The 11,398-nt window shown below is 39.3% G+C and overlaps 1 protein-coding gene across 2 annotated transcripts in view; it reads left to right on the plus strand.

Annotated features, from left to right (window-relative positions):
• PTCHD4 (patched domain containing 4) overlaps positions 1-10,996 on the plus strand; it is an 84,031-nt gene extending 73,035 nt beyond the window's left edge. For both annotated transcript variants that reach the window (XM_027749294.2, XM_027749293.2), the window contains exon 3: positions 5,311-10,996. In XM_027749294.2, coding sequence (XP_027605095.1) covers positions 5,311-6,944 — 1,634 coding nt within the window. In that variant the 3' untranslated portion in view covers positions 6,945-10,996. The remainder of the gene's footprint in view (positions 1-5,310) is intronic.
• Positions 10,997-11,398: the final 402 nt, after the last annotated feature.

Consider the following 11,398-nt stretch of genomic DNA (forward strand, 5'->3'; position numbering starts at 1 on the left):
TTAATCTCTGTGCTTCATTTTTTAAATATAAGTGAGGATACTAATATTAATGACACTAATATCAGTGATTTAGCGGAAGAACAAGTGCATCCTACATTGCACTGTGTTGGGATACAAAGCTCCTCCTCTGTAAGAAAGTGATGATGTGAGCCTAAATTATCTACAATGGGGTCCCCAGCATGAGATCCACATTGTCCTGCTGGAGCTAGTCCAGAAAAGAGCTAGGAACATGGTCTAGTCGAAGGTGTCCCTGCCCATGGCAGGGAGTTGGAACCAAATGGTCTTTATAGTCCCCACTAATTCTAGGATTCTAGAGTTCTGTGCTTCAGTATCCTACTACTGTACATGGCCCCTACTATCACAGGGTATTGATTAGATAAAACAAGATGAGTTTTTCCAGGATATGAATTGGCCTCTCTACTACTAAAGAAGGAAAAAAATCTTCATATGCCCTGTTTGCTTATTCATGTGGAAAAAAAAATGTCATTTCCACAAATAAAATAAAGTTTCTTTCCAGTAGACTCACAGCAAAGAATTTTAATGTAAAATTATACTTATTGCCCACCACTATGATTTAAAAGTAAGCTGTCTCTGCATCCTTTTATATGTGTGTGGCTGTTAATGAAAACTGACTACAATATTTGGGTTTCTTAGTGCAGAAGTGCTGAGTAAAGCTGTGCTATGGCACTCACTTCTACGACTTGTTTGAAATATAACATAGACAACAAGGTTATCATCACATCGACTGCTATCACCTATAGCAGCAAATAATCTTCTTTATGTGTTTATCCAAAAAAAGTGCAGAGTCATTCTGATCTTCCTTCCTAGAAAGTTTACAAAAGCTGGCAGTATCCAGCCTCTCCTTCTAGCAGTGCCTCATGGCTTCAGACTGCAGTCTCCGTGGATATTATGTGGAGTGACAAATGCAGATCAAATTCCAGTGCCAAGAAGCTGACTGGTTGTGGCAGAAGCAATAGCTAAACGCTGAACAGGCATGCTTTGGTTAAGAAAACAGACAGAAGAAGACAGACTGGTTTTCATGCTTAAAGAATCCTAAGCATCTTAAGTCAAATTTAGGTAGGATGGCTCGAAAGTAAGAGACCTCAGGAATCTGAATAGGATCTGCCTTGCAGCATTGACAGGATGTAGGATGTACCTAGCACTCACATTAACATTTATTAATCTAACCTTTAGACTTGTAATGAAGAAGACTTTTTGACCCTCTTGTATAGTGTGTTCCAGTGTTTAATGAACCATAAAGAAAGAAAGATTTGTTTTCTCTGGTGTCTAAGTTAAATGGGGGGGGTTGTGCAAATGAAACCATGTCCTTCTCCAAGTAGAAATGAGAAAGAATTGATTTCTGTCCTCTTCTTAATAACTTATTTCATGTTGAATGTTGTTGAGTTACTACTGACGTTCCAGTCTATACGGGAAAAAAGTCCAACTGATTCAGTTTTTCTTTATGCTTTTCATTTTTAAATAAAAGGCCATTGTTTGCTGGTTTTATTCCTCAGGGTATTCACCCTAATTTTTCCATTTTTTTTTAAATGTCCCCACTCACAGCAGGGTTCTGGAACTAGATGACCTTTAAAGGTCCCTTTCAACCCAAATCTTTCTACGATCCAATGAAAATACCATGCCCCTTTTCAAAACATCACTCCAGTTCTCCTTTTTGAAGATACATACTTTGCTGCTTCTCTCCATTCTTCTTGGACCATCCCATCTACTTTCATTCTCTAAGATGACTTCTAATAGTTCTGAGACTGCTTTGGCTTAATTTTTAATTGATTCATTTCTCCGGGCTCTTCCAGCTTGAATAAGTTTAACTCAGTCAAGTGGTCTTTAATCTATTTCATTCTTCTTTTTTCTATCCCTATCCTCTTCAAACTTATTTTTAATATATGCTCACAATTAATCTTTTGGTTTTGGATTTGAGGCAGAAAACACATTATTTATTTCCATCTTCTCTGCAGCCTCCCTCACTTGCTCTCTTAACCTCACAAGTAATGGGATAAAAATTTCTCCTCTCCTTTTCTCTTAAGTAGTCATAGGCCATTGCCTGTCTGGCAAATAAAAAATTGCTGTACTTCATTCGTGTCATGTCAGTACCTGAGAAACTTGGCCGTTTTGACCCAGAGCCAAAGACCCTCTGAACCTTCCTAGAACTGCTCAGTGAACTTAACTGCACTGTCAGTGTTGTCAGTGACATAACAATGCAGGTGAAGGAACAGAATTTTACAGAGTGAGTGTGGTGTTCGAATCACCAGAATTGTCAGATAATGTTCAGAAAAAAAATGAATTTGTATCCTTGTTGGGGAAGGGGGATAGACTTGTTTATGTGGGGAGAGCAACAGAGGCTGACTGGAAAATTTGGTATCTAAGTAATGATGGGGAAAAACCAGTCAGGTAAAGATCTTCTTGTGGCAGCAAGGATATTACTGCACTGTATTCTCCAGTATCTGTATTTGTGTGATAGAACTGAAGTTATTTGTAAAAGGGGGATAAGTTGAAATTTTGCATTTGTGTATTAACTATCCTAAGAAAATCAGTGCCAATTTTCATCCTCAAAGAAGTTACAAAATTAATATTTTTTTCCTTAGGTTACTACTTGTTCTATTTGCAAAAAAGTCTAGAGTTTAATTACAGTATTTTAATTTTCAATATTTTCACAAGTTTGTGCTTAGTCATTAGTGTGTACCCTTGGGTATTCCTTTATACGTATGTTTGACAATATAAAGCTCCTTTCTATTAGTCATTGCATACCTACCCTAAGATTAAATGCACTCAGGAATTCTTCACTGAGAGTGTGATATGCTAAAATTTTTGATTTAATAACAATGAAAACATGACAAAGATACAACTGTGAACATAAACTTGCAGGAGGGCACATAAGTGAGATTTTTGAATAAGCAGAGAAAAGCCAGTATTACTGTTAATTGTTGATAGAGCTGTTACAGCATTGTTTCACCCAACCTGGTGCTGGAGCATGTCCAGAGAAGGGCAACGTAGCTCATGAAGGGTCTGGAGCATAAGTCTGTTGAGGAATCACTGAGGGAGCTTCTCTACAACTCCCTGAGAGGAGGTTGTAGCCAGGTGGGGGTTGGTCTCTTCTCCCAGGTAAGAAGCAACAGGACAAGAGGAAGTGGCCTCAAACTGTGCCAGGGGAGGGTTGCATTGGAAAATAGGGAACATTTTGTTTTCAAGCACTGGAAGAGGCTGCCCAGGGAAGTGGGAGAATTACCATCCCTGGAGGTATTAAAAGATGTGAAGATGTGGCACTGAGGGACATGGTTTAGTGGTGAACGTGGCAGAGCCGGGGTAACAGTTGGACTCCATGATCTCAAAGGTCACTTCCAACTTAAATGATTCAATGATTCCTATACCATTAAATTTAGCCATGCCAGGACATGGGCACTGGAAGTGATGACCAGCCAGTCTGGTCCACACACTGCAGGGTACTTAGGCACTTGCTTTAAGAAAAGTATAAGAATGTATCCAAGTCACTGGATTCTGCAGCTTTACACAGCTGAAGGAGCCAATTCTTTCTGCTTGGTGGTCTGAAAATGACAGTGTGCAATGACAGCTGTGCCAACGACAGCTGCGCCTTGAGAATTTGAGCAACTCACCCTAAACTTACCAGGGAATTCAAGGTCCCTCTTGAACTGAGACACTGATTCATTAGAGAGCAACATTTCCACGCAGGCCTTTTGCTAACTGCAAGACTTCTGTAGTACTGTAGGTTTATCTTTCACTGGGGACACCGATTTGCAGTAAAGCAGGTAACATTCACAGAACCTGACAGTTTATGCTGTAATTTTCTGTGTCTAGAATGGCTGTCAGGAGTCTGCTTTGGGCAACATAAGCAGCTGTATGAATCCCAAACAATTTAAATCTAAAGACAAACTCAACGGTCCTTTAGTTGTACATACTTGATTATTTGCAAGTATACTGTTGTCATATTTCTGCTTTTGATACAAGAAAATTGCCTTTGTGCATGCTTTGATTCATGCAATTCTTCTACTATAGAAAGTTAAGGCCCACAAACAGAGGCAATTTGCTTCTACTTCTCCTGCTCAGTAGCGTGTTTCCTTACATTGGCCAGAACTTTGTCAGGGCTTGATCCAAAGTGCAGAGAACTTTCCACTTTCTCATCAAAGCCCAAATTGATGTTTTTATTTGTTGACCAACATTTTTGTTTGAAAGCCAAGCCATTTTGGCTCCTTTTTTTGAATGTTAGTTTTTTTATTTTCCCCTAAATTGAAATTCTCTAATGGGGGAAAAAAAAATAATGTGTATGTGTGTATATATTTTTGTCAACATATGCATTGTAGGAATGTGTATACATAATGAATAACTTTACTGGTTAAACCTAAACTAGTTAAACTAGTAAGATCAGATTCTGATCTTTGTTACCATTCTATCACAAAATTTAATAGTTGTAGACTTCATAGACTGTGACTGTGATAAGTAAAATGAAAGTAAATCTGTATTAAGCATTAATTTATAAAAAAATCATACCCAAAAATATTTCTCAGGATGGAATATGAAGTAAGAATGTGTCATGGAGCACTGAGCAGGTCTGACTTTTCTGACTGTCCTCTCATGTGAGCTAAGGGAATTCCTTGTCATCAGGAGGGGCTCTGGATAGCTGAGAGAGAAAGAGACAGAGGAGTTATAATCATAGAAAATAAACCCCTATGTTTTCCAGACAACTAATGTGGACCAATGACTTAGCCATTACCGCCAGCATGTCAACTTTCATGTAGTGTGAAAACTTGTGTACCATCACTGAGGAGTTCCAGTCTCACTCAGTAGAGAGAGAATCATGATCCAAATTATTCTGGTTATTTGTACTTACAGTATAATTTCTCCTCCATCCAGCATGAAGAACCAAGGTGTTCCCACTCATTTCTCAAACAATGCCTTTAATTTATACTCTTTGGAAGAAAATGTTGTTACTTGTATTTTTAAGTGTTTCATGTTCTCCTATATTTACAGTCCCTTTGGGAACTAATTCAATGTCCATTAAAATCAAGGAATGTTTTTTAAACTTTTTTTCATACTTTCTTTTCTGAGCATGGAGAATCTCAGAATATCAGGCATGTTAATCGAAGCACCTGCATATGAATTCTGGTATCCAGCTTTAGACAGAAAATTCACAATTTTCCATTTGTTTAACTGGAGACAAAAAAAAAGAACAAAACTTAGCTGACAATTTTTTTTACTACTGGGGGAAGAAAAACCTGCAGGATGACTGGACCTCCCCCCTTACATATATGCACATGTATACACTTTGTTTTCTCATTTCAGGTCATGGAACCAAAGGAGTGTTTGAACTTCTTTCAGGATGGCGTCGAACCAGAGAGAATCTGCCATTCAAGGACCGGGTAGCAGATGCCTACTCAGATGTCATGGTCTCCTACACAATGACAAGCTCCTTGTATTTCATAGCCTTTGGCATGGGTGCAAGCCCTTTCACCAACATTGAAGCTGTAAAAGTCTTTTGCCAGAACATGTGCGTCTCCATCCTGTTGAACTACTTCTATATCTTCTCCTTCTTTGGCTCCTGCCTGGTCTTTGCTGGCCAGCTGGAGCAGAACCGTTACCACAGCATCTTCTGCTGTAAAATCCCTTCAGCAGAGTACCTGGACCGGAAACCTGTGTGGTTCCAGACCATGATGAACGATGGCCATCAGCACACTTCCCACCACGAGACCAACCCCTACCAGCACCACTTTATCCAGCATTTCCTCCGAGAGCACTACAACGAGTGGATTACCAACATCTATGTCAAGCCATTTGTGGTGATACTGTATCTCATCTATGCCTCTTTCTCCTTTATGGGGTGCTTACAGATCAGTGATGGAGCCAACATCATCAACCTTCTTGCCAGTGAGTCTCCAAGTGTCTCCTATGCCCTCATACAGCAAAAGTATTTCAGCAACTACAGCCCAGTGATAGGCTTCTACATTTATGAACCTCTGGAGTACTGGAATGGTACTGTGCAAGAAGACCTAAAAACACTAAGCCAGGGGTTCAACACAGTGTCCTGGATTGAACAGTATTACCAGTACCTTCGGGGGGATAACATCAGTGCAACCAACAAAAGTGACTTTATCAGCATCCTCCAGAGCTCCTTTTTAAAAAAGCCAGAATTCCAGCACTTCAAAAATGACATAATTTTCTCCAAAGCTGGAGATGAGAACAACATAATTGCTTCTCGTTTGTACCTTGTGGCCAGGACTAGTGAAAACACACAGAGGGAAGCAGTGGAATTGCTGGAGAAGCTGAGGCCACTCTCTCTTATACAGAGCATCAAGTTCATTGTGTTCAATCCTACTTTTGTTTTTATGGACCACTACGGTTTATCAGTAACTATGCCTGTCCTGATTTCTGGTTTTGGCATCCTCCTGGTGTTAATACTGACCTTTTTCCTGGTTATCCATCCTCTGGGAAATTTCTGGTTAATTCTCAGTGTCACCTCAATAGAGCTGGGTGTCCTTGGCTTGATGACCTTATGGAATGTAGATATGGATTGCATTTCTATACTGTGCCTTATTTACACTTTGAATTTTGCCATAGATCACTGTGCACCCCTGCTTTATACATTTGTACTCGCTACTGAGCACACCCGAACTCAGTGTATAAAGAACTCCCTCCAAGAGCATGGGACAGCCATTTTGCAGAACGTTTCTTCTTTTCTTATTGGGTTGGTCCCCCTTCTCTTTGTGCCTTCAAACTTGACCTTCACACTGTTCAAATGCTTGCTGCTTGCTGGCAGTTGCACACTTCTGCACTGTTTTGTTATTTTGCCTGTCTTTCTAACCTTTTTCCCACCTTCAAAAAAGCACCACAAGAAAAAGAAACGGGCAAAAAGGAAGGAACGAGAAGAGATCGAATGCATAGAGATTCAGGAGAATCCTGATCATGTTACAGCAGTCTGAAAGGTTTAGAAAAAATAATAGTATATTCTCTTTTTAAAAAAGCGTTGCACAGAGATGCAGGGAAAATAGAGCAAAGATCTCAGCTGCTTGTGCTGGCCAGGTCTGACAAGGCAAAGGAAGATCAAGAAGGGGTATTCATGACGCCTCAAGGTGCAGACTTTTTTTAACAAAAATAATGAAAGTAAAATAATCTCAAATGTTTTCTTTGAATCCTCATTCTCCACCAGGGAAGAGGCTGTTGGTCATTAAGTGTTCCTGAATCTTAAACTGTAGCTCTAATGCAAATTGCTTAATTTGTCTTATGTAGGCCTGAAACAAGGGTGAAAAAAATTAGTTACCATTAAGTAAAAAGTAGGGAAAAGGCAGATTTTTTTGATAAAATTGTCCATGGAAGAGAAGAAGAAACAACATTTAAAATGAGAAAAGGTTACAAGACCAAGAGAGATTAAAAATGCCATGGCACTCTTTTTCTAATTTTCTTGAGCAAGTTCATTAAGATGAAACCTATGCACTTGGGAAGTAAATGTTTAAAACAATCTAAGCCAAAGTACTTCCCAATTCCAGTATACCATATATATCTGTAACACCACAGTTAGAGCATTATTGCAAATAGGGTTGGCAAAGCTGAGGGATAGAGGTACTGTTTGTACAGGAGAAGAAACAACCATAGCCATTTGGAAATTTAACATTCAGTTCCTTTATATAAAACATATCATTGTTATCCCGAGGTCACAGCTGGTAGTTAATACCATACACACATTTTAGTACTTCTGAATTGTGAATTTCCCCTTGAACTAACAGATCTCACAAAATTAACACAGACTATCACCCCTGCAGAAGTGTTTGCAGTTCCTGCAGTGTAACACTTTTGAATTCTAATTTACCAGTGTTGACATGAAATACTGAGTATTAATCAAGCAGGAGCTTTAAATGTAATGATGGATTGCATATCACAGGCATAACATGATCAGGTAACAGCTGACTCAGCTCTGGAGCACCTGCACAGTATTATCACTATATATTTGGTCCAATGGATAAAGGAATGTGTTTGCTGGTCCCTGCAATATGCTGCAGGAAGTGGGATTTTCCCCTTCTTTAAGCAAAATGTCAGTCAAATAATTGCCACACACACACACACAAAAAAAAACCTTGTAAAGGTTTGCATGGGGCTGGATCAACACCTAGTTCTAAAAAGACAGATTGGTCCCCTTTCTGGTGAAATGTCTTTTTTATTATTATTCCTAAATATTTGAGTGTTCACCATCTGCAACATAAGCCTTTGTTATGGCTGTTGAAATTTCGCAGGAGAGTGCAGTAAATCCGCAGTTACTCTGTGACACTAGAAATTGTACTGTAAAGGACTATGAATGACTTTCTCTGCTTTGTAAACTATTCAGCTTAGTAGCCCAAGGGAAGGGATGAAAATGGATCCAGCCATTTCAGTTTGCTCTCGGCCCAGTGCTGCACTGGACCTTGCCATGTCGATCTCTCCTTTCAGTATTTTAAAAGGGCTTGCTTTTTACTCTCTGGAATATGGTATAGCATCACCTCCATGAGTAATGTCTTCCTGAATCTATAGTATCCATGAGGACACTATGTAAAGATATCACTATATGGAGTGTTTATGTCTACTTTGTATTACTTGTGGGTACCTTTAAAAGATTATCTGGAAGCTGTTGGCCTTCCAAAATGTATATACATGTCTATATGTGGCTGACAACTCAGTCTCAAGCCTGCAGAGTTTGCTGATGAGGGTGTGGACATATGTTTTACTAAAAAGCTCTCTGCAAGACATTAATTCTTTGCTATGTGATATGTTTCACCTCTTCCTACTGTTTTGTGATTAGGGAGAGCCAGAAAAAATTCACCTGCAGCACAAAGAAAAGCCATTTGAATGCCAGTTCTAATGTTCATGAGCTGCTTCTGTTTCCAAGGAATGCAATTTCACCTCCTCTCTATACTTTCTGTACTTTGCCATTATCATTTGCCAAAAATGACCTCTGTGTTTTAGGAGTGGTCAAAGCTCTTGATTGTTTGAGGAAACTTTTGAGTGCAACAGGTATTAAAAAAGATAAACTTTCTAGAAAGGCAAAGTTTCCAAAGTTTGAATCCAGACCTAAACTTCAGGGGTAGACAGATCAAGGTTACCGGTTTGACCCAAAATATTCAAGGGCCAGCTGCAAAACTGAGATCTAAGTAGTTTAGTAAGATTTAGGAGCAGGGGATGTTTTAATGTTGGGTTATGACTCCGATGTGTCTCTGATTGGGAAGTATTTACTGACCCTGATTTCCACCTTGAAGACATTGTGCGATATCCATCCTTTTTAGAACAGCCCATTATGAATGTCAAGCTTCCCATTTCCTCCACTGTCCATGCAAAACCTGGATTGTTGTAGCACTGTGTCTCTTGGTTATCACTTCTGGAGCCGTTACCTGGGAAATTCCTGGTCTTCTTTTGTACTGCCCAGATGCATTCCGGGGATGTCTGTCATGCACTGTATTGAGGAAAATGGCACTTTCCAAAGCCATCACAGCCAGGATTCATCTCATCTAACTCCAGACACTGACAATGTAGATATTTATATCTGAACTTCCTTTATGGCCATGAGAGAGGGACAGACCCTTCTGATCCCTTTTTTAGGTTGTGCATTGGGAGTAAAAAAATCACACTTTTTCAAATGCAGATTTCTGTCCATTGGTGATCAAGGAAGCTCAGCACAATTAGTTCAAACACAGACATGGGCTATGCAGACTCATCCAGAGATGGTGAGATTATCCCCACTTAAAATGACCAAATATCAAGTGAAAGAGCAAAGATAAAAACCATTGAAACTTGCCTCCCAAGCTTCTATTTTAGGGATAAATCCCAGGAGTAACTCAGCTTAAATTTTATGTTTGCTTATGAGGCTTTTATGCAGAACAGATTGTTTAAAAATTGTCCCTGGAATTCTCCTAGCAGAGAATGGTGAGCCAAGAAATTAGATGTCAATATTGAAGGTGTGCTTACATGAATGAACTAGAGTTTGATGAAGTGTCAAATCAGCTCCCCTCAACATCACACACATGCAGGAGCACTTGTATAACAGACAACTGATATATAGGTCACACACTGGGACTAGAAGCCTTTTATTTCCATACCAGTGCAGGAGTGGAGCAGAAAACAAACCAGATCTTCCATGGTTATCATTTGTTATTTTTTGCCAACCATTTTCCACATCCATCAAAAAAAGACCAGTGCAGCTGTTACTTCTGCAGATACATTGGTCTCTGTGGAACAAGGAAAGCTTTCACTTCAACCTAAAAATAGATTATTTTCTTCTATAACCCAGTTCACACTGGAATAATTTTGGGATAGATAGTCCACGTTATTTAATTCCTTCTCCCTTTTTTTGCTTATTTTCCTTTCAGTCCGTTTAAAAAAAATTATACCTTTTTCTATAGAACTTTTCCAGCTCAACTGGACCTACACCTTTGAAGAAAGGGCATAGCTCATGCAAAGGAATTTGACACTGATAAATGCTGCATATTTTTTCCCAGTTATCATAACTCCCCTGCAATATTACACATATTCCTTTAATGTCTGATTTTATATATGGTCTAGATAGTCTACCAAGAACCCTCTGTGCATCTCCTGCTTTGTTTGGTTTCATTCCCTTGAAGTATACTGGTTTGAATTCATTGTTGAGATAACTCTGTCGAAGTCAGCAGATTTATTGCCATGATATATCTGACTTTGCATGCTTTCTATCCAGTAAGAAGTGAAATCATGACAAATGAACCTCTTACATTGTTGATGTGCTCGTTGAACAATATATCTGTCTATACTCTATAGCCATTGTTGCATGCTGCGTTCAGGAGGCTGCAATGAAGGTATATTTCTTGACACTTTCCTCTGTGGGTTACTTTGACTTTGATCTATTCACTGTCTTTTTTATTAGAGTTAAGTCTTCAGCTCTATAGTGCGGTACTTGATATAGGTTTGGATTAGATTTTTGGAAGAAATTCTTTGCTGTGAGGGTGGTGAGGCCCTGGCACAGGTTGCTCAGGGAAACTGTGGCCGCCCCATCCCTGGAAGTGTTCAAGACCAGGTTGGATGGGGCCCTGAGGAACCTGGCCTAGTGGAAGGTGGCCCTGACTGTGGCAGGGGTGTTGGAACAAGATGATCTTTAAAGTCCCTTCACACCCAATCCATTCTATGATTCTACATTTTGTAAATTTATTGCCTAACAAAGCATCATACTTTTTATGGCCAAGATAGGTATGGATTCATGGCACCTTACATGCATAATTTAAAGAGTTAAAATTCAGGATTATTGTTCTCTACCTTTTAGTTCAAACAATTTCTCTTCAGAATGCTAATATCTATTGAAGTTCCTTGAAAAAGTCTAGTTCTGAAATTTTCTCCAATGGGGAAGAAAAGAACCGGGGGGAAGGAAGAAATATACAGTTAAGTA

This window comes from Pipra filicauda, unplaced genomic scaffold, assembly GCF_003945595.2.
Source record: "Pipra filicauda isolate LSUMZ 115617 unplaced genomic scaffold, ASM394559v2 scaffold209_size2725305_pilon, whole genome shotgun sequence".
In the NCBI taxonomy this organism is placed as follows: domain Eukaryota; kingdom Metazoa; phylum Chordata; class Aves; order Passeriformes; family Pipridae; genus Pipra; species Pipra filicauda.